Source organism: Pseudorca crassidens, chromosome 12, assembly GCF_039906515.1.
Source record: "Pseudorca crassidens isolate mPseCra1 chromosome 12, mPseCra1.hap1, whole genome shotgun sequence".
NCBI classification, from domain to species: domain Eukaryota; kingdom Metazoa; phylum Chordata; class Mammalia; order Artiodactyla; family Delphinidae; genus Pseudorca; species Pseudorca crassidens.
In genome coordinates this window covers 87243670-87271104 of record NC_090307.1, presented here as the reverse complement: position 1 = coordinate 87271104, position 27435 = coordinate 87243670, and the positions used below count along the sequence as shown (strand labels likewise).

Sequence of the window (27435 nt, the reverse complement as noted above, 5' to 3'; positions counted from 1 at the left end):
ACCTGCCACCTGTACAGGGACACACGACATGCTGAGTCCCTAATACGTGCACCTACACAGGGCACAGAAGCACAGAGGTGAGGACCCTGGTGTGGGAGGCGGGATGCAGAACGGCAGGAAGGAGGCGGCTGCACAGATCCCAGGGGCACCTGAGCCAGAGTCCAGAGGACACAGCTGGGGCGTGTCCAGATGCAGAGACGGGGAGGGACAGCTGGGGCGTGTCCAGATGCAGGGAGCCGGGGAGGGATGCTGGGCCCAGGAAGTAGCACGGGCCCAGGAAAAAGATGTGAAAACCACACAGAAGAAGGCAGAAATCAGAGAAGGAGAGAAATCGAGTCCAGATGTGCCTCTGGATCTAACTCCGTCTATAGCTGCATGAGTCCATATATTTCCCCTTTCCGGGCTTAAGACAGTTGGATTTGCGTTTCTGTCACTTGCAACCAAAGCAAAAGAAAGCTCGCCCACACAGGATTTCACCGCGGGCCTGCCAGGTCCCACTGCCCCCTCCACCTGTCCAGCCCCCTCCACCTGAATCGCGATGTCTCCGGCTCAGTGACATCAGCTCTCAGATGCCTCTCTAAGGACCATGTTCAGGACACGCCCACCTTCCACCTTATCCTCTCTGTGAATCCAACCACTTAAGGAAAATCGGGTCACACGGCCTTTTGCAGGGGCTACGTGATGACCCAGGAAATGCAGCTGCTCTCTCGAAGCTTCCTGCATCCTCCAGCGGTGACATTGGGCTCTATTTAGTGACCCCACACAAGCGGCAGAAACCTCTGTGTTTTTTCTCCGACAGCACATCTGCCGCCTACCCTTGCCCTTCACAGACGAAGTTTGGAAATAAAGACCTTCCCTGGGGCAGAGAAGGCTTTAAAATGTTAATACCCTTTTAGGAGGCCTTTAGCATCTCATTATTTCAAGTCCGGCTGATACCAGAAGGCTGGAAACTTAATTATTGCAGCCAAAAGTTGGAGGGTACCCTCTTCAAGACAGCATGAGTTTACACTGATTTCTCTCCAAGCGTGAATGAGTTCATCCCCTGCTGGTGACGTATGCCGGGGCTTCTGTGGTTCTGGAGACTGCAACTCACTGACCAACAGTACAATTACCAACACATTAAACACAGAAGGCCATCACTTGGTCGGCAAGATAGACACTGAAAGATTAAATCACAATTACAACATGGAGATTGCATTTTTCTTCCTCCCTCTGAAGACCTTGAAAGACACTTAGCAAAGAACCACAAATGTGCTGTTGCTGGCAGCATAAAGACCCTCAAAGCTGTCTAGATCTTAATCCCCCAAACCTCTAATGTGTCACCTTACACGGTAGGTGGAACTGTGACCCCAGAATGATATATCCAAGCTCTAGCCCCGGGAAGCTGTGAATGTGACCTTATTTGGAAACAGGGTCTTTGCAGATATAATTAACTTAAGGATAGTGAGATGAGATCATTGTGAATCAGGGTGGCCCCTAAATCCAATGACGAACGCCCTTATAGGAGAATAAGGCCACACAGAGACAGAAGAGAAGTGAAGATGGAGACAGAGACGGGAGGGATGCGGCCACAAGCCGGTGACACCTGGGGCCCCCAGAGGCTGGAAGAGTCAGGGAAGGATCCTCCCCTAGAGCTTCTGGAGGGGGTGTGGCCCTGCTAACACCTTGATTTCAGACTTCAGGCCTCCAGAACTGGGAGAGAACAGGTTTATGTTGTTTTAAGCCACTGAGTTTGTGGGAACTGATACGGCAGCTCTAGGAAACTAATACATGTGGCAAAGGGACTCTGCACATGTATTTGAGATAAGGACCTCGAGGTAAGGATAGCCAGGTGGGCCTAATGTAATCACAAAGGTCCTTATTAGGGAGAGGCAGGAGGCTCAGAGCCAGAGAAACAGAGGTGGTGATGGAACCAGAGGTCAGAGAGAGAGAGAGATTTGAAGATGCTACGATGTTGACTTTTAAGATGGAGAAAGGGGCCACAGCCCAGAAAGGCAGGCAGCCTCTAGAAGCTGGAAAAGGCAAACAGATTCTCTGCTAGAGCTTCCAGAAGCAACGCAGCCCTGCCAACCAAACCATTTTAGGGTCCTGACCTCCAGTACCATCAGATAATAAATGTGCATTGTTTTAAGCTACTAAATTCACGTTCATTTGTTACAGCAGCAAGAGGAAACTGACACACGTGCCTTCCAGGTCATGGGGGTGGAAACAAAATTCCTTTGCAAATTCAGAAAACTTAATTTATCAACTGACTTCCTGATGGGAAAGCCATAGGAATGACACTTTACTACTAGCTCATAAAGGTGCTCCCCCACGGAGTCAAGATTTGAACAGCCATCAGCTGTTTGGAAGCCTACCCCCGCCCCCCAAACTCACTCCCTCTGCATTCTTTTTCTTTATGTTGAGCTAGAGTGGTTCCCTTTTGACTTCCACTCTTGAAATCTAAAAAGCACAAATCTACCCCATATTCCGAAGGATGGCCCTTGAAAGGCTTCAGAAGAGCTGTCATGTTTCTCTCTTCACCTCTCCCTGGGCCTTTTCTTCTCACCACCAGGCTCAACACTCACACTTCCTTCAATCATTTCTCCTGTGATTTGATTTCAAGGGCCCTCAGCCCCTCAGACACTCTGACAGAATACGATCCAATTTCCAGCTTCCACTTATGCCTAGAAAGACACAGAATTCTCCATCAGAGGGACGAGTGACATGTATCATCTTTGACTTATAGAGACCAGGGGACAAGAAATAGCTCCCTTTCCTCTGAAACCTACTATCAAAAAACCAGCTGCACAAGTGTGACGAGAAATCACAGACGTCCCTCCACCTCCACGCGGGAGGCAAGAGGAAAGGGTGGAGACTGCGGTGACCTGGATGCACCGGCCTTACGCACAGGGGCGTCCTCTGCTCACTTCCGGGTTGAGGGTAACAGGAAGCAGTGTGGGCCCAGGGCTACTCAACTTTGTGAATTTCATAAGAGGCTAGAAATACAGATTTCTATGTGATTTGCCAATTTTTACAGGATGGCAGCAAATTAAATACACACACACACACTCCTCTGAACCAGATGCAGCCTGCAGTCTGCCCACCTGTGACCTCTGTTCTGGGGTCACGCACCCATTAATGCCAACAAAAATCATATCAGCCTGTGGCAGCCACTTCAGACAGGTGGTTCCACAGGGAATTAGAGCCATGATCTTGTAATAACTTTTAATGGAGTATAAGCTATAAAAATATGGAATCGCCATGCTGTACACCTGAAACTAACACAATATTGTAAATCCACGATACTTCAATTAAAAAACACAGCTGGTTCATCAGATCTCACTGTGAACAAAACAGCCAAGGTTTCTTGCACACACACACATGCAATTAATATGCATCTTCTATGCGTTTTTTTTTAACACAGAAGTACTTGTCCACTTAAAATGGGACACAGATCGCTTCCAATCTCGCCAAGGTTCCAGCCCTTCAACATCCTTCATGTCCTCAGATTTATTCCCCCTGATGTCATACGGTCCCAAGTCGAAGAAGCCGATTTGTGTATCACTACAATTAACACCGTCCTGAATTTATACCTTGTCCCTTACCTAAGTCACAATCCCAACGCTCAGAATTGCCATCGCATGACGATCTTTGGTGAAACCTGCAAGACTCTCCCTGGGGAATCACACAGCGTTTCCTGCACCGTGAGGAAGTGACTGGCTGACAAATCCACAGACCAAGGGGGTCTCTCCCTGGGGTGCTAATGAGCACCCACGTGTTTAGGTGCCCCTGGGGTGATGCCCAGGCCAGCGGACAGCTCTGAGGACGACGCTGTACATCTTAGCGTTATGACAAAATTTATGACAAATATTGACACGAAAGCTGTGACAAATGCATCACAGCCATTTAGTGAATGCCCCTCAATTGACCCAGGCGCCAGGATTTGCAACGGAGCCTGGGCTCCCCTAGAAACGTCTTACAGCAGCTCTGCACTTGGGGATCTGCACGCTCTCGTTTGCTAAGATCAGGCCACAGTTAGCTAGAGGAGAGCCCCATCTTCATGAGGCCACGAAAGCGACCGCTGAGCCAGAAACTACGCCTTCCAAAGCAATTTCTCTCTCAGGCTCAGGGGAGGATGCTTTTAGTATATTTCCACAAAGGGGAGACAGCCAAGTACACGGCAACGATGGGATCCATGAACTTGGGCTTGCCTCTGTAGGGTAGAGCTCTCCAGGGCAGGACAGTGGAGGTCCCGCCCAGGGGGGCTCCACACCAGGCTCTCGGGAGGGAACAAGGCTGAGGGGTCTACAGAGCTGAGCCATCTGTTTGAGCCCAGGGTGGCATAACCACACAGATGCCACCTCCATGTGCCATCCCAATGTCTCCCTCCTGGAATGACGGGGGATGGTAAGTAACAGGCATTTTCAAAGGCAACCAAGGGCAATGAATCAATATTTTTCATTCTGTGCAGATGAGTTTGTATGACTTGGCTCAGATCTTTCTAGACTCAGAATATCGAAGGCTTTAGATTTGTTTAATCAAACCTGCCCACAGAGTCCGAGGCCTGCCAGGAGCCCCAGGGCAAGGCTGTGTGTCCTTTGAAGCCAGTCCACCTTCTGTCTCGAGGGGAGAATTAACATTCCGCCCAGAAAGAAGGCGATGTCAAATCGGGGTTTCCTAAGGATTAATTTTGTTTGTAATTAGGTCTCACAGACACATCAATTCTTCCTTATCAAAACCATCTCTGGCTTAAGGCACAGCCTCCTGCAGGTCACTGTAAGAAGGAAGGAATCTCTTCCAGATCTTTTCCGCCACAGGGAAAACCCTGCAGAATTTTCTGTCCACCACAGAGTTCTTCAGACGGGGACCAAGTTTCATTTCACCTCTGAACAGGAGCCCGCAGAGCAGAAAGAAGGAAGAACTCAGCGGTGCTGTGTTTTCCTAAAATGAACGAAGACATAGGACCTGGGAGCTCTCTTCGCAGCTTAGAGGAGGAAGGATCATTCTGAAGATGGAAGTCCTTTCTCTCGGGGTCTCTGCTGCAAGAGGAAACTGCCGATCAGGGCGCCAAGAAAAAACGGGCAGAAACTCTAAATTCAGTGACTCAAACAGACCCCTGCACAGATGTGGAAAAACATCGTGGGCCGGTTCCTGGCTGAATATGGAGTCCTAAATCCAGCTAATTAGGATGCAGGACGCAGCAGAAATGTGCCACGGCCAGATTTCCCCAGACTGTGAGCTGTGTCCCACTGGTACCCAAGTGAAGTTAGGGGGCACATGGATGGACTTTTTAAAAAGTTAATAGTCGTTTATTTTTATGTATATTAAGAAAAAGTTAGTACATCAAGCTCATGAATTTTATTGTCTTCTAATGAGACATTTAAGATATTTAAGGTTGAAAAGTGAGGCACTTAAAGAAAATATAATGAGTAAATTATATTATTTGGCACAGGAAGTTGGCAGAAATTGCGAAGATGGCAGGTAGCTGGCTAAAATTCAGGAAATATTGTCCTATGAGCAAAAGAATGGGAAGAGAATTGTTTCCGCTCAAGATTAAGACGGGCGAAGGAAGCAGCACGGCGCGTGCAGCCTCCTCTTATTCCAGGCGAGTCCCTGCCATCACTCCCTCCGTCCTCAGCATCCTCATCCCGGTCTCAGCCCTTCGGAGCCTGGGATGCTCAGAGCAGCCCCGAGACAGAAAGGGAGGGAAAGGACCGAATGCCTGGGGATCTGGAGGTAAAGCCCGCCGTACCTTGACGACGTCTTCATCCGCAGACCTGCATTCCACAGCCTCCGACACGTCCACCACCGAACCGTCCTCTTGAACGGCCACGACCTTGACGGGAACCGAAACCACCTTTCCGGTGAGAATGGCCGTGTTCAGAACCTCCGTGTCCTGTGCGGGAGAAAAGAGGGCGCGTGTCAGCCACAGGCACGCCCGTGAGCCCCGGGAGGGGTCACCAGCAGGCTACCTCCGACCTTAGTTGTTGTTCTACAATTTACAAAACTGTCTGTGCCCTACAGACACACCTCGCACACAGCGCAGGAGTTCTTTTCGATATTTGCCAAATCTTAGCTCGAGGTTCATTTGGTAAACGACGGCCTATGTTCAGGGCTTATTCACATAGTGAACACAGTCTTCGTTTTGGTTTCAAATTAGGAAAGACAGCAGCACAGAGAAGAGAAGAGAACTAGCTGCAGGTTATAAGCCTCCGCACTCCTGAGCTGACCACCAGCGCCCTCTACCCCCAAACCTCCAAGCGCCCCCTCCCCGGGATTTCCCAGCCAAGCCCGGGAAATCACAATCCCTGCGCTACTATTGTGAAACTGACATCATGTTAATTTCTCTCCTCCTCTGACATCCTTCAAAGTTCTGTAGGTTTTATCTTCCTATAATCTCCCATCGGTCAAATTGTTGTCATCCCCAGGACCAATTCCTCCACGGAGGGAGAATGCCCCCCACTTGGACAACCATGACGGCCCCTAACTGGCCTCGCTGTGCCCACTCTCTTCACAGCAGCTGGAAGCTAATCTTTTTTATTTCAATATAATTCAGATGATTTCTCGCCTAAATTAAAACTCTTTGAAAACATCCTAGGGTTCTTAGAGATGAAGGCCAAACTCGCTGACCTGGAGAGACCTAACCCTCGCCCACCTCTCTAGCTCCTTCTTGCCCCTTCCTGCTGCCCCCCATCACTGTCAAGCCTCAAACACAGGACTTTTCTGTTCTTCCAACAGTGAATCTCATTCATGCCTTCCGCTCTTTCATATGCAGAACTCTCTACCGAAAACACGCCTCCCTGTTCCTTCCATCCTTCAGATCTCAGCGTAAATGTCCACTTCTTTGGAGAAACAGGGCTTTTCTGCCTGTTCACAGTGTGTGTTAGCACTGCATTATTATTTCTCATAGCACCTAGTCTGTCCTGCATGGTAATAACCACAAGTGGTCACTATATACTTATTTTGTGTTTATGTTTTAATCTCTGACTGTTCCTGAGATTGTAAACTCCCCAAGGGTCAAAGCCATCATTGCTCTGACCTCCGCTGCACCCAGAGAACCCGGGACAGTATCTGGCATGGGAGAAGCAGTGCAGAAGAGAGCATGCATGGGTTCTGGGACTGGACTGTGTTTGAAACTGGCTCAGACTCTGATTCGGTGAGGATCTACAGTTACAGAAAATCTGACTCAAGTGAAATAACCCAACACGGGTTTATACGCTTCACTCATAACCAGAATTCTGGAGCTATGTGTCTGCTGGCTCTGGTCCAGTGACTCAGTGAGGGGAGGGCTACTACTTCTCTGCAGCTCTCCTGGCCACTCCCTCAACATAGCAAGATGGCATCTATCACACCAGCCATCTCCATCCACTGTCTAAGCGGGGGGAAGGCTGAGGGGGGAGGGGTCACCTGCTGCACCTGCTCCTCATCATCAGGAAGTCCAAAGCTTGTCACACGGCCAGCCCACCTGTAAAGGAGGCTGGGGAAGTGGGCTTTGATAGTGGAGCTGGTCATGGAGGAGGGGTTTGTAAATGGCTTTTTATAATCCATTAACGGCACCTGCCACAAGATATTTCCCCATGTGCCAGGGTTCCCTGATCTGAAATCCAGGGATAATAAAAGCACCTACTGTGTGGTGACCTTATGGGGATATAATGGGTCAATCTATGTACCAGATTTAGAACAGAGATGGCACATAACAAGCCACAAGAACACACTAAATACAGAGATTACAGTGGATGCTGCAAAAGATGTGCTTCACGAATGAATTAGAGAACCACTGAGTGGGTTCACGAAGGGACTGTGGTGGAGATACTACTTCCACACTCGTCTGAAGAGAAGAAGTCAACTAGAGAAGCTGCTGGACACGGGGCAACTCAGCTCAGCAGTGAGATTCACCAAACACTCAGCAACTGGCTCCACCGGAATGGACCACACAGACCATCATTTCAAGTGTTCCTTTCACTCCTGGGAGCCCCTACTCTTAGCTCATGCACTGAGCGGGTCCCACATTCAATGTTCTAAATCAGCCCCTCATTCTCCACCCCAAATGTGAAAAAGGGTAAGAGATGCGGTTGAAGAAGAAGGAGAAGGAGGAGAAGAAGAAGAAGAAGAAGAAGAAGGGGAAGAGGAAGAAGAAGAAGAGGAAGGGGAAGAGGAAGAAGAAGAAGGAGAGGAGGAAGAGGAAGAGGAGGAGGAGGAGGAAGAGGAAGAAGAAGAAGAGGAAGAGGAGGAGGAGGAGGAAGAGGGAGAGGAAGAAGGAGAAGAAGAAGAGAAAGAGGAAGAAGAAGAAGAAGAAGAAGAAGAGGAAGAAGAAGATGAGGAAGAGGAAGAAGGAGAAGAAGAGGAAGAAGATGAGGAAGAGGAAGAAGAAGAGGAGGAGGAAGAAGAGGAAGAAGAAGAAGAAAAAGAAGAAGAGGAAGAGGAAGAAAAAGAAGAAGAGGAAGAGGGAGAAGAAGAGGAAGAAGAAGAAGGGGAAGAAGAAGGGGAAGAAGAAGAAGAGGAAGAAGAAGACAAGGAAGAGGAAGAAGAAGAGGAGGAGGAGGAGGAGGAAGAGGAAGAAGAAGAAGAGGAAGAGGAGGAGAAGGAAGAGGAAGAAGAAGACGAAGAGGAAGAAGAGGAAGAGGAAGAAGAAGAAGGAGAAGGAGAAGAAGGCAGCAGAGGAGGAGAAGGAGGAGGAGGAGAGTTCTGAGTACTTTACATGTAATTAATTGCTCATTGACTTTTCTCAGCAACCCTCCTAAAGTAATTACTAGTATTGTTCCCAGTTTATAGATTGTTTTTCATTGATATTAAAGCTGTAAATAGTACCTACTTGTCAATAGGAAACATCAGCTTTGTAATGAATGTTTGAAAACAATGCCAACCCAATCTACGAGAGATGAAAAACTAAGTTGTTGGCTGTTCTTTTACATATTTCTTTTCCTCTAGATGGAATCTCAAGGAGATACACCCAAAAGAGTGTAAATATAGTCCATGTTCCTGAGGATGCCACAGTCACCAGGGAGATGAAATTTATGTACTTTTACATGTAAGCTGTACAGCGAGGACAGGAAGCAGGAAGCAGTGCAGAAGCTGAGATGAGAACCCACCAAAGGCGGGATAATGGTGTGGAATAATCACAGTGTGTACGAAGAACAGAGACGGAACCACAGTTCTAGAACAGATTGCTAAATTCAGCTCATGATACAATTGGAGAAATCAGTGTAGGTGTTTTCTGTGTGTAACAGACAGGCATTAACTTTGCTTGATGTACATCCATGGATACTGAACATCCACCCATCCTCCCTCTTTTTGAAATGACATTTCATTTTTTCCTTTGGGTATCATCCCACTCTGCTATCAATGAATGTGGCTTGGATGGCACCGACGCAGGCCACCCAATCAGGCTTCACTCATGAGCAGATTAACCAAATTGTGGTCCATCAAGGTATTCCATCTCCATGTCCACAAAGACTGATTCAAGTGAAACCCAAACAAAAGAAATCAGACACAACGGTAGGAGGCAGACAGATTTCCAGGAAAGATTTCTGGGCTCCTGAACACAGCTACATCTGTGTCTGTTATCTTTGGAAATTTAGAGATATAAAATAAACTGTTTTACTTAAGCCACTTTTAATTGGGTTTATGTCACTTGAAACTGAAGGTCTTCACTAATGCACATGAGATTAGGCAACATGCTGGGCTCTAGGGAAAGAGAAAATACAAAAATAAACATCCATCTCTACCCTGAAGAAGCTCACAGCCTTTAAAGAAGACACTATCATCATTTTCCCAAACTGTGTTTCAAGGGAGGTGACTTTATTTTTCATAACAACACATCACAACCAATCGGAGCTTTGATTTTATTTCAAATACACTTGCGACCATGTTTCCTTCTGTAGCTTTTTCTGTGTGTGGCTGAGATTTTTGCAACAATGGTTTCCAGTGTCCACCAACAGCTTCTCAAAAATCCCAAAGGCAGTTTCAACCTGCCTCTGGCACAATGAGAAAGCAATTTGTCATATTAAATATTACATTTAAATCATCCCCTGGTGCCAGAGACTGCTAAAAATTCACCATCTATCAGAATACAACTCTTTTATTGTGTTCCTGTTTGTGCCAGCTCTAGGTTTCATGTCTTGAAAGCATATTTATATTCCTTTATGAAGATGTTTCCATTAACGCTTCACATTAGTGTGACATCTGTGAAAATGGCAAAGTAGGGACATCTGAAAATTCTCTCCTCTGTAAAAGCAATGAGGAAATTGGCCAAAAAAAAAAAAAAGAGTCAAAATCAACTTTTCAGAACTCTAGAAATAAAACAAAGGTTTGCACAGCCAGGAGAGCATTTATTCAAGAAAAATGGCTGAATCTTGGTAAAAACAGAGAATTTTGTGGCATTTTAACTTGACTCACTCCCATTCCCTACTCTCCAGCTCAGTAGTAGCTTTGAAAAATAACAGCTCACATTCACAGAAAAATAACCACAATCTGACAGCCACAGAGAGCAGATCAGGGCTGGAGATCTTTCAAAACTTCATTCCCAAAGAATTGCTGTTATTTGACTTGTCTGCTACTTCCCTGGAAGATCCCACTTGGAAAGCTGTCTGTATCTGACCTGACTCTGAACTCACCCAGTGTGAAAAGCTTTTTATGTAGAGGTATTTGTTTAAAGCAATTACAGGCAATTAGTTAACTTCACAGCTAGCTGCCTGAGGCAGTGGATAACAGTTGTGACAAACAACAGACTAATCAAAAAGCTTAATAGGAAAAGATGAGGAATGGAATGTCCAGGGGGCTTTGAAAGGTTAATACATATTCTGGGGAATCTATAAGACCATGCTTATACTTAGGGCTGTGTGCATGCCCAGGACCCCTTCATACTCAAGGAAGACCTGAGAAAGCTCTAAGCGCTCACCTCTGGTTGACCTTGAAGTTCTATGGAAGCAGGAAGTGAAAGCTAAGGCAGAGCTGTCTAATGCCTGACTGAGGATTGAAGGCATGTGTGAACACACTCAAAGAGACCTTTGGTAGTTTGGGATGCATTGATTTCAGATGCCTAAGGAAATCTCTGTCCAATCACTGGCTGACCGCCAACCTAACCAAACAGAGAATCAGTGGCCATGTGCAACAAAGAATAGAGACTTTACAGAATTCATTCACAGAAGTCACTAAACAAACAAACTACTACCACTGCTGCTACAGACAACAATAAAAACAAACCCAAGGAAGGGGACATCATCTAATTTTCAGTTGCTACCTTATATTATTTAAAATGTCTACTTTTCAACAACAACAAAAAATTTAGGAGAAAGGCAAGAAAACAAAAAAGCATGGTCCAGCCACAGGACAAAAGCTATCAATAGAAACTGTCCTTGAAGAAGCCCAGATGTTGGATCTACTAGACAAAGATTTTAAATCAGCTATTTCAAATACATTCCAAGAACCAAAAAAAAAAAAAAAAAAAAAAAAAAAAAAAAAAAAATCATGTCTAAAGAACTAAAGGAAAGTATGAGAAAGATGTCTCCCCAAAGAGAGAATGCCAGTAAAGGGCTATAAATTATGATTAATTATGATAAAAAGAACCAAATGGAAATTCTGGAGTTGAAAAGTACAACAACTGAAATGTATCTTCTCCAATAAGTATGGAAAGAAAGTAGAAGGACATAAGAGGAGGAGATGTAGGAAATCCACAAACAAGTGAAAATGTAAAAGCTTCCTTTTAAACAACCAATTGTTCAGAGAAGAAATCACAAAAGAAATTAGAAATCACAAAAGAAATTAGAAAAATGCTTTGAGGTGAGTGAAAAAAACCCACAACATACCAAAACTTATGAGATGCAGAGAAAGTCATACTTAGACAGAAATTTATAGCTGTAAATGCCTATGCAATAAAAGAAGAAACATCTCAAATCAGTAACCTAGACTTCCACCTTCAGGGACCAGGAATAAAATAAAAAGAGCAAACTAAACCCAAACCCAAGCAGAAATAAGAAAGAGTAGAAATAAATAAAAGGAATAGAAAACAATATAATCAGTAAAAATAAAGCAAGAGTAAGTTATTTTGAAAGATTTAAAAATGGGCAAAGCTGTAGTTAGATTGATGAGAGAGAGAGAGAGATGGAATACAGACTTCTAAAATCAGGAATAAAAGAGGGACCAAGCTTATGGAACAAAAAAATTATAGAGGCATACTAGAGCAATAGTATGCTAAAAACGAGATGCAAAAGAATAAATCCCTAGCGAGACACAAACTACCAAAACTGACTCAAGGAGAAGTTCAAATTTTGGTAGACCTATAACAAAGAGATTGAAGTAAAAATCAAAATATTTCCCCCAAAGAGAAGTCCAGTACCACATGGCTTCACCAGTAAAGTCTAAAAAATGCTTAAAGAAAAATTGTCTCCAATTTTCAGAAATTCTTCCATGAATTAGAAGAGGAAATAGTCCCCAATTTATTCAATAAGTTTTCATCTTTTTCAGATATATGCCCAGGAGTGGGATTGTAACTCCAATTTGGAAAGACACATGCACACCAATGTTCATAGCAGCACTATTTACAATAGCCAAGACATGGAAGCAACCTAAGTGTCCACTGACAGATGAATAGATAAAGAAGATGTGGTACATATATACAATGGAATATTACTCAGCCATAAAAAAGAATGAAATAATGCCATTTGCAGCATCATGGATGGACTAGAGATTATCATAATGAGTGAAGTAAGTCAGACAAAGATAAATATTATATGGTATCACTTATATGTGGAATTTAAAAAATTAACACAAATGAATTTATTTACAAATCAGAAACAGATTCACAGACATAGAAAACAAACTTATGGTTCCCAAAGGGGAAAGGGGAGGGGAGGGATAAATTAGGAGCTTGGGATCATCAGATGCACACCACTATATATAAAATAGATAAATAACAAAGATTTACTCTATAGCACAAGGAACTATATCCAATATCTCTTAATAACCTATAATGGAAAAGAATCCAAAAATATATATGTATAACTGAATCACTTTGCTGAACATCTGAAACTAACACAATATTGTAAATCATCTATACTTCAATTAAAAGAAAAAATTTCCTTATCCATATACAAACATTGAAACAGAATTTTCATGTAAATCACAAAGAAAATTTAATGGACTTACAAAAACATCTAATGCTTTCTTAAATAAAGTTTCTCATCTCACTGTTTAAAAAAAGAAGAAGAAAAGTTCACTGTTTTTAGCTATGAAAATCTAGGAGTAGCATGTAACTTTTTTTTTCAACATCTTTATTGGAGTATAATTGCTCTACAATGGTGTGTTAGCTTCTGCTGTATAACAAAGTGAATCAGCCATACATATCCCCATATCCCCATATCACCTCCCTCTTGCATCTCCCTCCCACACTCCCTATCCCACCCTGCTAGGTGGTCACAAAGCACCGAGCTGACCTCCCTGTGCTATGCAGCTGCTTCCCACCAGCCATCCATTCTACACTTGGTAGTGTATATATGTCCATGCCACTCTCTCACCTCATCCCATCCCACCCTTCCCACTCCCCATGTCCTCAAGTCCACTCTCCATGTCTGCGTCCTTATTCCTGTCCTGCCGCTAGGTTCTTCAGAACTTTTTTTTTTACATTCCATATATATGTGTTAGCATATAGTATTTGTTTTTCTTTCTGACTTACTTCACTCTGTATGACAGACTCTAGGTCTATCCACCTCACTACAATAACTCAATTTCGTTTCTTTTTATGGCTGAGTAATAGTCCATTGTATATATGTGCCACATCTTCTTTATCCATTCATCTGTTGATAGACACTTAAGTTGCTTCCATGTCCTGGCTATTGTAAATAGTGCTGCAGGGAACATTGTGGTACATGACTCTTTTTGAATTATGGTTTTCTCAGGGTATATGCCCAGTAGTGAGATTGCTGGGTAGTATGGTAGCTCTATTTTTAGTTTTTTAAGGAACCTCCATACTGTTCTCCATAGTGGCTGTATCAAGTTACACTCCCATCAACAGTGCAAGAGCATTCCCTTTTCTCCACACCCTCTCCAGAATTTATTGTTTGTAGACTTTTTGGGGGTGTCTGACTGTTGTGGCCTCTCCCGTTGCAGAGCACAGGCTCTGGATGTGCAGGCTCAACAGCCATGGCTCACGGGCCCAGCCACTCCGTGGCATGTAGGATCTTCCTGGACCGGAGCATGAACCCGTGTCCCCTGCATCGGTAGGCGGACTCTGAACCACTGTGCCACCTGGGAAGCCTTGTTTGTAGACTTTTTGATGATGGCCATTCTGACCAGTGTGAGGTGATACCTCATTGTAGTTTTGATTTGCATTTCTCTAATGATTAGTGATGTTGAGCATCCTTTCATGTGTTTGTTGGCAATCTGTATATCTTCTTTGGAGAAATGTCTATTTAGGTCTTCTGCCCATTTTTGGATTGGGTTGTGTGTTTTTTTGATATTGAGCTGCATGAGCTGCTTGTATATTTTGGAGATTAATCCTTTGTCAGTTGCTTAGTTTGCAAATATTTTCCCCCATTCTGAGGGTTGTCTTTTTGTCTTGTTTATGGTTTCCTTTTCTGTGCAAAAGCTTTTAAGTTTCATTAGGTCCCGTTTGTTTATTTTTACTTCCCTTTCTCTAGGAGGTGGGTCAAAAAGGATCTTGCTGTGATTTATGTCATAGAGTGTTCTGCCTATGTTTTCCACTGAGAGTTTTGTAGTGTCTGGCCTTACGTTTAGGTCTTTAATCCATTTTGAGTTTATTTTTGTGTATGGTGTTAGGAAGTGTTCTAATTTCATTCTTTTACATGTAAATGTCCAGTTTTCCCAGCACCACTTATTGAAGAGGCTGTCTTTTCTCCATTGTATATTCTTTCCTCCTTTATCAAAGATAAGTTGACCATATGTGCATGGGTTTATCTCTGGGCTTTCTATCCTGTTCCATTGATCTACATTTCTGCTTTTGTGCCAGTACCGTACTGTCTTGATTACTGTAGCTTTGTAGTATAGTCGAAAGTCAAGGAACCTGATTCCTCCAGCTCCATTTTCCCTTCTCAAGATTCCTTTTGCTATTCGGGGTCTTTTGTGTTTCCATACAAATTGTGAAATTTTTTGTTCTAATTCTGTGAAAAATGCCATTGGTAGTTTGATAAGGATTGCACTGAATCTGTAGATTGCTTTGGGTAGCAGAGTCATTTTCATAATATTGATTCTTCCAATCCAAGAACATGATATATCTCTCCATCTGTTTTTATCATCTTTAATTTCTTTCATCAGTGTCTTATAGTTTTCTGCATACAGGTCTTTTGTCTCCTTAGGTAGGTTTATCCCTCGGTATTTTGTTCTTTTTGTTGCAGTGGTAAATGGGAGTGTTTCCTTAATTTCTCCTTAAGATTTTTTGTCGTTAGTGTATAGGAATGCAAGAGATTTCTGTGCATTAATTTTGTATCCTGCTACTTTACCAAATTCACTGATTAGCTCTAGTAGTTTTCTGGTAGCATCTTTAGGATTCTCTATGTATAGGATCATGTCATCTGCAAACAGAGACAGTTTTACTTCTTTTTGGACTTGGATTCCTTTTACTTCTTTTTCTTCTCTGACTGCTGTGGCTAAAACTTCCAAAACTGCATTGAATAATGGTAAGAGTGGGCAACTTTGTCTTGTTCCTGATCTTAGAGGAAATGCTTTCAGTTTTTCACCATTGAGAATGATATTGGTTGTGGGTTTGTCATATATGGCCTTTATTATGTTGAGATAAGTTCCCTCTATGCCTACTTCCTGGAGGGTTTTTATCATAAATCAGTGTTGAATTTTGTCAAAAGCTTTTTCTGCATCTGTTGAGTTGATCATATGGTTTTTCTCCTTCAATTTGTTAATATGGTGTATCACATTGATTGCTTTCCATATATTGAAGAATTCTTGCATTCCTGGGATAAACCCCACTTGATCAGGGTGTATGATCCTTTTAATGTGCTGTTAGATTCTGTTTGCTAGTATTTTGTTGAGGGTTTTTGCATCTATGTTCATCAGTGACATTGGCCTGTAGTTTTCTTTTTTTTTGTGACATCTTTGTCTGGTTTTGGTATCAGGGTGATGGTGGCCTCGTAGAATGAGCTTGGGAGTGTTCTTCCCTCTGCTATATTTTGGAAGAGTTTGAGAAGGATAGGTGTTAGCTCTTCTCTAAATGTTTGATAGAATTCGCCTGTGAAGCCATCTGGTCCCGGCCTTTTGTTTGTTGGAAGATTTTTAATCACTATTTCAATTTCAGTGCTTGTGATTGGTCTGTTTACATTTTCTATTTCTTCCTGGTTCAGTCTTGGAAGGTTGTGCTTTTCTAAGAATTTGTCCATTTCTTCCAGGTTGTCCATAGTATTGGCATATAGTTGCTTGTAGTAATCTCTCATGATCCTTTGTATTTCTGCAGTGTCAGTTGTTACTTCTCCTTTTTCATTTCTAAGTCTATGGGTCTGAGTCTTCTCCCTTTTTTTCTTGATGAGTCTGGCTAATGGTTTATCAATTTTGTTTATCTTCTCAAAGAACCAGCTTTTAGTTTTATTGACCTTTGCTATCATTTTCTTCATTTATTTCTGATCTGATCTTTATGATTTCTTTCCTTCCGCTAACTTTGGGGTTTTTTGTTCTTCTTTCTCTAATTGCTCTAGGTGTAAGGTTAGGTTGTTTATTTCAGACGTTTCTTGTTTCTTGAGGTAGGATTGTATTGCTCTAAACTTCCCTCTTAGAACTGCTTTTGCTGCGTCCCATAGGTTTTGGGTCATTGTGTTTTCACTGTCATTTGTTTCTAGGTATTTTTTGATTTCCTCTTTGATTTCTTCAGTGATATCTTGGTTATGTAGTAGTGCATTGTTTAGCCTCCATATGTTTGTATTTTTTACAGTTTTTTTCATGTAATTGATATCTAGTCTTATAGCGTTGTGGTTGGAAAAGATACTTGAAACGATTTCAATTTTCTTAAATTTACCAAGGCTTGATTTGTGACCCAAGATATGATCTATCCTGGAGAATGTTCCATGAGCACTTGAGAAGAAAGTGTATTCTGTTGTTTTTGGATGGAATGTCCTATAAATATCAATTAAGTCCATCTTGCTTAATGTGTCATTTAAAGCTTGTGTTTCCTTATTTATTTCCATTTTGGATGCTCTGTCTACTGGTGAAAGTGGGGTGTTAAAGTCCCCTACTATGAATGTGTTTCTGTCGATTTCCCTTTTATGACTGTTAGCATTTGCCTTATGTATTGAGGTGCTCCTATGTTGGGTGCATAAATATTTAAAATTGTTATATCTTCTTCTTGGATTGATCCCTTGATCATTATGGAGTGTCCTTCTTTGTCTCTTGTAATAGTCTTTATTTTAAAGTCTATTTTGTCTGATATGAGAATTGCTACTCCAGCTTTCTTTTGATTTCCATTTGCATGAAATATCTTTTTCCATCCCCTCACTTTCAGTTTGTATGTGTCCCTAGGTCTGAAGTGGGTCTCTTGTAGACAGCATATATATGGGTCTTGTTTTTGTATCCATTTAGCCAGTCTATGTCTTCTGGTTGGAGCATTTAATCCATTTACATTTAAGGCAATTATCAATATGTATGTTCCTATTACCATTTTCTTAATTGTTTTGGGTTTCTTATTGTAGGTGTTTTTCTTCTCTTGCGTTTCCTGCCTAGAGAAGTTCCTTTAGCATTTGTTGTAAAGCTGGTTTTGTGGTGCTGAATTCTCTTAGCTTTTGCTTGTCTATAAAGGTTTTAATTGCTCTGTCAAATCTGAATGAGATCCTTGCTGGGTAGAGTAATCTTGGTTGTAGGTTTTTCCCTTTCATCACTTTAAATATGTCCTGCCAGTCCCTTCTGGCTTGCAGAGTTTCTGCTGAAAGATCAGCTGTTAACCTTATGGGGATTCCCTTGTATGTTATTTGTTGTTTTTCCCTTGTTGCTTTTAATATTTTTTCTTTGTATTTAATTTTTGATAGTTTGATTAATATGTGTCTTGGCATGTTTCTCCTTGGATTTATCCTGTATGGGACTCTCTTTGCTTCCTGGAGTTGATTAACTATTTCCTTTCCCATATTAGGGAAGTTTTCAACTATAATCTCTTCAAATATTTCTCAGTCCCTCTCTTTTTCTCTTCTTCCTCTGGGACCCCAATAATTCGAATGTTGGTGCATTTAATGTAGTCCCAGAGGTCTCTGAGACTGTCCTCAATTCTTTTCATTCTTTCTTCTTTATTCAGCTCTGCGGTAGCTATTTCCACTATTTTATATTCCAGGTCACTTATCCTTTCTTCTGCCTCAGTTATTCTGCTATTGATTCCTTCTAGAGAATTGTTTATTTCATTTATTGTGTTGTTCATCATTGTATGTTTGCTCTTTAGTTCTTCTAGGTCATTGTTAAACGTTTCTTGTATTTTCTCCATTCTATTTCCAAGATTCTGGATCATCTTTACTATCATTACTCTGAATTCTTTTTCAGGTAGACTGCCTATTTCCTCTTCATTTGTTTGGTCTGGTGGGTTTTTACCTTGCTCCTTCATCTGCTGTGTATTTCTATGTCTTCTCATTTTGCTTAACTTACTGTGTTTGGGGTCTCCTTTTCACAGGCTGCAGGTTTGTAGTTCCTGTTGTTTTTGGTGTCTGCCCCCAGAGGGTAAGGTTGGTTCAGTGGGTTGTGTAGGCTTCCTGGTGGAGGGGACTGGTGCCTGTGTGCTGGTGGATGAGGCTGGATCTCATCTTTCTGGTGGGCAGGACCACGTCTGGTGTTGTGTGGGGGGGTGTCTGTGAACTTATTATGATTTTATGCAGCCTCTCTGCTAATGGGTGGGGTTGTGTTCCTGTCTTGCTAGTTGTTTGGCATGGGATGTCCAGCACTGGAGCTTGCTGGTCATTGAGTGGAGCTGGGTCTTAGCTTTGAGACAGAGATCTCTGGGAGATCTCTCGTCGATTAACATTATGTGGGGTCAGGAGGTCTCTGGTGGACCAATGTCCTGAATTTGGCTCTCCCACCTCAGAGGCTCAGGCCTGACAGCTGGCTGGAGCACCAAGACCCTGGAGAAGATGGGCTATGAGTTCGGTGTCAGCCACTGCCCTGTTGTAGCTGTCTCAGCTGTCTCCAAAGGTCCCCCAGATACATTGGGTTATTCCACCATTCCTCAGAACTTGCACATGCCAGTCTGGGCTTTGTAGATGTCCTCCTGATACTCTTAATTGAACTACCTTTGCATTCATGGTGGTGAGAGATACGCTAATAGTCTTGGTTCTCTGCAGTTCAGAGGCTGGGACAGTCTGAGCCTTCATGTGGCCAAGTCAGGGGCAGCTGGCCACTGGTCCCAAAGTGATCACATGTCAGATTCCAAGAAGGCTTTCTGTAGCACCCGAGCAGTAGTCCCAAGCAGCCCCTCCACTCAGCTGCAGCACTCTGACCGGGGAACTCGGTGGGACCCTCAAACGAGGATTTCTGCCGGCCCTAGAGCCTGACTTGCCCACCCAGGCAAGGAGCTGAGGAGGGCGTCTCCCGGCCCCGTGTCACCAGAGCGGGGACACCTGGAAGCTGCGCGGCCAACAGCACGGGAGCTGAGAGGCGGGTCTGCGTGTAACTTTTCAGCGTATTATTTTGACTACATACTCTCAGGCTAAAGATCAAAGTAACTTTAAACACACTGAATTCTATTTAGGTTTGTCTTCCACAGCAGTACGGGTTAGCAATTCCAAAGCTACTTTAGTGTGTTCTAGGATGGAGCAAATAACATATGTTGGTTAATGAGAGCCGGGTATTCTCACTGCTAGAGAAGTGAGTTTAAAAATGGAAAGAAGAGTGCACTCTGTGGTCATGAGCTGGAATTAGAAACACCAGCATGAACTCCTGGGGAAGGTGGGTGTAGGCGTGTTTCTATGTGTGTAAGTGTAGGGGTGTGTGTGTATGTATGTACTTTCCGAGTTCCGTTCGCTGAGAGGGCTTAGATACAGACAATGGTGCCTTGGTAATCAGCACACCTAGACCCAGATTTTAGTTCTAAACACCATTCTCCAAGAGTGGAAACAGAGCTCCTTAGAGAAATGGCTGATTCTAGGGCCAAGGGCCAGAAAGTACAAGATAAAGAGCCTAAAATATATTGTGGACCCAGAAGGTAACAAAGTGCTCGAACAGGTGTCAAAAGGACCCAGGAGACAGCTTGAAGGAGCTCCCACTGGCCAACCTGGGACAATTTTACAACACTACAAATAACTGTAAGTGCTAATAATATAACATAAAATATATAATATATTACATGTAATACACAATAAGCTTCTGAGTCCACACTGATATAAACAAACAAACAGAGGAGAAAGAAAACTTCATTCTTAGGGTAGAATTCCAACTAATAAATGTAAAAAAGAATGATGAAATTAGAATACCATCATCCGGCAACCACCATTTATCACTATAATTGTTTCAGGCAGGGATCATTACGGATGCTGCTAGTGATTAAAAGTACGATAAGAAGGAGGATATTTGTAGAGTGTCAGTGTACCTCTGTGCGAGAGACTTATTAATTTCAAAGAGGAAAGACAGTAACTTTATGGTACCAAAAGCTAGCATACATCACATTATCCACGTGATCAAAGATAAAGTCACTAGTAATGGGATAAAGAGGCACCACATGTCCTAAAAGAGGATATAACATTTTCTGAAGTGTTCTCCCTCACCCCCCCGCAACAAAAAATAATGAAGAAACATCAGACAAACCTAAATTATGGGGCGTTCTACAAAAGCGTTGGTCTGTACATTTCAAGTACATCCTAGCCTGAAAGACAAAGACTGAGAAACTTCCAGATCAAAGGGGAATAAGAGACATAACAAAGGTGTGTGTGATCCTAGATCAGATCCTCAAACAGGAAAAAATGCTTTTCTTTGGCTTTCAGGACTGTTGGTGGGACAATCGATGAAACTTGAACAAGGTCTGGGGATGACATAAATCCTAGTACCAGTATTAATTTCCTGATTTTGATAATTTCACTCTACTTATGGAAGGGCTTGGGGGCAATTCACGCTGAAGTATGTACAGGTAAAGGATCATTGTGTGTACAACTCTCAAACGTTTCATAGAAACGGTGATAATGTGTGTTTGTGTAGAGAAGATGTTAACATTTGGGGAATTTCGGCGAAAGTACTTGGCAAATGCATTTGTTCAGATTCATGGGAAATTTTTAAATCCCATGAAGAACCAAAAGAACCTACAATAAAAGCAAGTCAATGAATAAATGAACAAAGATAGAAGATATGGTACATCCCTACTGAACATAATTCATGACAATTAATCTTAAACACTTAGATAAGTGTCTGGTACCGTGCTAAGTGATTTACATGCATTACCTGTTAATAATGCATAATTATAATAAATACAGTATAATATGAATTGACATCTAACACCAATAAAAGCAGTACAGAACAGCGCCTGGTACGTCTTGATAAATATTAATTGGTTTTACTAATCTCACTTAATCCTCACACATCCCTATTGAAGGATTACTATTTTCATTCTCATTGTACGAACGGGGGAACCAAAACTGAAAAGGATTCCTTAATCTGGCCAGAATCACTCTTCTGCTAAGCAGCCCGGCCAGGGCGTGACTCCAAGCCCGCTGCCCTGGCTGCCGTGCTACAGCTCTCCTCCCAGCCTCTCACCTGTAACATGGACCTAACAATCTACTTGGCCTCACTCAAAAGTTTTAAGGATATGATAGATTTGTAGAGGCTTTGATTTTAAAACCGATAAAAAGATGTTTTACAAAGGTGAGGATTCCATTTGTGTAGAGATGGCCAAGTAGTCCCCAAGCCCCACGCCGCGACCACATGTGGCTTCTGGTACGTTCCATTCCAGACTCTCCCCCAGCCTGTGAAGTTCTGGATCTGCAAGACAGATGTAAACTTCGCTCAGAGATAAGCAAGAGGTTGGCTCCAACTGAACTAATGGCTCTCAGCCCCGCTGTTTGTATTATGTAACTGCAGTCAGCCCAGTTCTTTCTCTCTGGGTAGTTATTTTTGGATTCTGGTCATTTATTATACACAAAGCAGTAAGTGATTTCAAAACTCAGCTCTTTATGAATCCTTGAATAACACGAGGAAAGTTTTCTCAAACAGGATAGCACTGCGAAAATCCTATCCAGACGTCTTAGCTTTGAGGGAAGAGGCAGAAGTTATTCGGAAGGAGTTTCCATCAGGCATCACCAGTGCCCTGGGCAAGCCCATTACTGTGGGTAACCACGAGCATGAGGGGGAAAATGCTCCTTAATGGACATGATTAGGGGTCACACACAGGAAAGACGGTTGTGCAATGGGCCTTAAGGTCAAATTTATCTCCAGGGCCGACACGACAGGCTATCCATGGGTGAGTCCCTACACCTCTCTGTAGGGAGGGAGGTTCTGTAGGGAACGGAGGCTGGGCCAATGAAAGCCATGAAGAGACTGAACTCCATGGGGACAGGGACCAGGTTTCTTTTCTTCCTGTGACCCCCGCACTGCCTGGGATGCAGTAAGATCTCAAACATAGCCGAAGCCATCCAACTGTGATGTGAGAGTCAAAGACAGAGAACACACAGCTTTAGAACAGAGCAAAACAGAGAGGGGGGAAGACAACGAAAACACACAAGTTTGAAAAATGCCAGTCAGACAGAGACAGAGTGAGACGGGCAGAGAGAACAACAGAGCACAAGAAGCTGAGACACACAGAGACAGGCACAGAGGCAATGTGAAAGGCGGAGAGGCAGAGCGACAGAACTCACAGAGATTAAATTCCACTCCCAGGCATTCCTGTTTCCTCTGCTTCCCCCAATTCAGGTGGGTCCAGGTTATCCACACCTCTGAGCTCCAACACTGAATAATAATTATACGTGTTTTCTCCAATTCATTCCTCTACTTAACTATTAGCACTTCCTTAATTACAACTGTAACCTGTAAATAGTGTTTTTTGTTGTCTGGGGAAGCGGGGTGACACCTTCTCATCCAGCTTGAAGTAAATTAAAATTTAACACAACTTCCAGTTGCCAGAGACTCAGCAAGCAAGTGACATCGGTTCAGTTAAAATCGAAACCAGATCTGATGGCACTAATGAGAGAAATGGTTCCCGAGGAAAAGCTTAGCTCTGTTGAAACCCAAGCCCACAATAATAACTTTATTTTAATATGGATAAGCCCTCCTGCACAGTGACTGTGAACTCGCTGGTGCTTTGGTGAGTGCAGTGACGGGTTAGACGCTTGGCTGGAGGCGTTGGGCTGGTTCTCAATGCTTAAGTCAGACCCCATGTGTGGAAGGATGGAGAAGAGAGGGAGAGAGAGGGAGGGAGATGGGGAGGGAGAGAGAGAGATGGAGAGGGAGAAGGGAAGGGGAGGGAGAGGAAGAGCTTCTGGTCCAAAAGAGAGAGAAAGAAACACTGAGAACTTAGGGCCCTACAGAGAGAGAAAGAGACAGAGAGCATGAAACAGACAGGGAGATAGAGAGAGAAAGACAGATTGGGTGAGAGGACACAGGGACACGGACAAATGGAGGAGAAAGGCAGAGAGCCAGTGAGTCAAGAAATGAAGCCAGGCCATGATTGGCAGGAAGGAAGACAGGGACAGAGGCGACGGGAAAGAGAGAAAAAAAAGACCTGGAGCTTGTGAGTCACAGCGCTTTCTGCTACGAACGAACAAAAGTGGCTCAGTGCACGTGCTGAAGGACTCACCTGCCCCAGGCCAGCCCTCTCCACCTTTGCACCCTGGGCCGTTCGGCTGCAGCTGACTCCGCCCAGCTCCAGATCGGAGGGTCATTGTCACATGCTGGGACAGTGGGCAAAATGCCCCTGGAAATGGGGTGCACCCACCAGGGTTCTCAACACGGTCATGCCCACCAAGTCTTCCCAGTAGAGCTCAACACAGCTAAAAACGCTTGTTCAGCTCAAGGCATTGTTGGGCATAAAAGTAATCGAAAAGCAACAAAAATTAGCAGGCTCTGTGGAATACTTACGATGTGTGGGTTCTATGTATGTAATAGGGAAGAACAAATCGGACTCCATATGGAATCTGTTCCTTTTACTTTAACCTTTGTATTCTATTGCTTTTGCTACAAGTTAAGAATGTTGCCTGGAGCCTAAAATACACAGGAGAGCCCATTCTCAAGGCTCTGACCTTTAACGGTGTAACACTTTCCCATTCATATAGAGATAAAAAGTTGCAGAACAGAGAATAACATTTATCCCATTGGAGTTTTATAGATACATTGTGACCTGACTTACTTGGACAGCTGCAAGAACAAAGGAGTCTGACACCAAGAAATTTGTAACAACTAACCACACCACCTGCTCTTTTAATATAAAAGAAGCCTGCATTTTAACTCAGGTAAGATGGTTCTTTGGGACACTTGTCCACCGTCTTCTCAGTCTGCTGGCTTTCCAGCAAGGTCTCTAGTCCTTGCCCCAACAATTCATCTCTCTATTTATTGATTTGTCGTGTGGTGAGCAGTACGAGCTTGGACTCGGTAACATGTATACCTTACATAGTTTTGTTTGTTTAATTCTGAGAGTGAATCTATGAGGAGGAACTCTTATCATCCCCATTTTACAGATGAGAATGTGGAGGCACAAAAATCACACCAGAATTTATATCACTAGATATTTGATTAATATAGTAAATATCTCATTGTACTATCAGAAATTATATTACTAAAACCCAGAAAGTCTCACTCTAGCGTCTGTGCCCTTATCCACTGTGCTATTCTGCTTAGTAAGGATAATATCAATATGATGGGACTTCCCTGGTGGCGCAGTGGTTAAGAATCTGCCTGCCAATGCAGGGGACACGGGTTCGAGCCCTGGTCCGGGAAGATCCCACATGCCGCGGAGCAACTAAGCCTGTGCGCCGCAACTACTGAGCCTGCGCTCTAGAGCCCGCGAGCCACAACTACTGAAGCCCGCGTACCTAGAGCCCGTTCTCTGCAACAAGAGAAGCCACTGCAGTGAGAAGCCCGCGCACCACAATGAAGAGTAGCCCCCACTCCCCCCAACTAGAGAAAGCCTGCGCACAGCAATGAAGACCCAATGCAGCCAAAAATAAATAAATTAAATAAATAAATAAATAAAATTTATTCTAAAAAAGAATGAAGAACCTAGGGGTAAGACGGGAATAAAGACACAGACCTACTAGAGAATGGACTTGAGGATATGGGGAGGGGGAAGGGCAAGCTGTGACAAAGTGAGAAAGTGGCATGGACATATATACACTACCAAACGTAAAATAGATAGCTAGTGGGAAGCAGCCGCATAGCACAGGGAGATGTGCTCGGTGCTTTGTGACCACCTAGAGGGGTGGGATAGGGAGGGTGGGAGGGAGGGAGACGCAAGAGGGAGGGGATATGGGGACATATGTATATGTATAACTGATTCGCTTTGTTATAAAGCAGAAACTAACACACCATTGTAAAGCAACTATACTCCAATAAAGATGTTAAAAAAAGAATAATATCAATATTAAAATCATAAACACGCCATGCCAGTAGAATGCTGAGCACTTTGCATGTTCTAGCTCATTAATACTGAGAGGGAGGGTCTTTTTGGATTCCTCTCTCCCTTGCATTATTTCTACACATTATTTTATTTTATAGGAATTACCACAGTTTGGAAATTTTCTTCTCCTTTACTTGCTTTTGATCTACCTCACTCATCAAAGCTTAATTCCTGGGCTTCTGCTGCCACTCATGACCCAGAACTGCTCCATCCGCTATAACTAGAAAATCAGACAAAATACATGAAACAACTGTCTTCAGACACTAGAAAATGGGCAGAAATTTAAAACAAAAACAAAAACGTAAGGTGAGTCCCTTGGTTATCTTGAGAAGAGTAAATCGAAATAAAACTCCACAGTTTCGTTGAGCCGAGAAGACAGAGGCTGGCGTTCAGGGAGGTGAAAGCAACTAGAATCTGTGAGGCAGGTAATCGGAGAGGAGGGCGCTGCGGCAGAGAGAAAGAATCCCTAAGATCTGCAGAGGAGCCTTGGGGTCTCTGACTCACTACGTCATTCCTCGGGATCCACAGGGGATTGGTACTCCCCAGGGTACCAAACCTGCGGATACTCAAGTCTCATATAAAAGAGCAGAATGTTGGCATATAAACATCTTCCCATATACATTAAATCATCTCCAGATTATTTATAATACCTAATACAATGTAAAAGCTATGTAAATAGTTGACAGTGTGCAGCCAGTTCAAGTTTTGCTTTCTGGAACTTTCTAGAATTTTTTTTCAAATATTTTCCATTCGAGGTTGGTTGAATCCAGGGATGTGGAACCTGCGAATATAGAGGGCTGACTGTACTCATCTGTGCACGCAGGGCCAAGGAGAAAACCTCAGAAAGCAGCAAGTTGAACAATTCCAGAACTTACACGGGGCTGAAAAGGGTCCACATCCCCACCCGTCAGGCCGGAGAATTTGCAATACAGGGGGCGCTGGATAGAATGCTCAGAGGGGTCATGCCGAAACAGTAGGGCTAAATTAGCCCAAGTAAAGGCTGCTCTAGACCTGCCCTAACAAAGCTTAAAGGCAGCCTCAAAAGGATCAAACCTATCTGCAAGAAACAACTGCATGCCAGAACGAAGTCAGCATCACGAAAGCAATGTACCAAACCCCAGCACTCAACAAGGTAAACGTCACCATCCACAGAAGGAAATCAAAAAGTAACCAGGAGGAGGGGCTTCCCCTTCCCCGGTGGCGCAGTGGTTGAGAGTCCGCCTGCCGATGCAAGGGACGCGGGTTCGTGCCCCGGTCCGGGAAGATCCCACATGCCTCGGAGCGGCTGGGCCCGTGAGCCATGGCCGCTGAGCCTGCGCGTCCAGAGCCTGTGCTCCGCGACGGGAGAGGCCGCAGCAGTGAGAGGCCCGCGTACTGCAAAAAAAAAAAAAAAAAAAAAAAAGTAACCAGGAGGAAAATCAATCAATAGGAACAGACCCAGAAATTGTGGAGATGATGGAATTATGTCTATGGGGTAGGGGGATTGTACAGACAGAAAATATTCAAGTTAAAAGGCAATGGGGGGCTTCCCTGGTGGTGCAGTGGTTGAGAGTCCGCCTGCTGATGCAGGGGACACGGGTTCATGCCCCGGTCCGGGAAGATCCCACGTGCCGCGGAGCGGCTGGGCCCGTGAGCCATGGCCGCTGAGCCTGCGCGTCCAGAACCTGTGCTCCACAACGGGAGAGGCCACAACAGTGAGAGGCCCGCGTAGCGCAAAAAAAAAAAAAAAAAAAAGGCAATGGGGTGACTTTTGAGTGCTCACCCAGGATAAATGAAAACTTACATCCCTACAACAACATAGAAGCTTTATTCATATGAGCCAAAAGCTGGAAGCAAGCCACATGTCCATTAACTGGGGAACGGATAAACAGATTAGGGCAGAGCCATACGATGGAAGAGTATTCAGCAATAGACTACTGATACATGCAAAGATGTGAATGAAC

At 43.6% G+C, this 27435-nt stretch overlaps 1 protein-coding gene across 4 annotated transcripts in view; it reads right to left on the bottom strand.

Annotated features, from left to right (window-relative positions):
* Nucleotides 1-27435, bottom strand: part of TMEM132B (transmembrane protein 132B) — a 409658-nt gene that overhangs the window by 33357 nt on the left and 348866 nt on the right. For all 4 annotated transcript variants that reach the window (XM_067701186.1, XM_067701185.1, XM_067701184.1 and 1 more), the window contains one exon: nucleotides 5735-5878. In XM_067701186.1, the coding sequence (XP_067557287.1) occupies nucleotides 5735-5878 (144 nt within the window). The remainder of the gene's footprint in view (nucleotides 1-5734; nucleotides 5879-27435) is intronic.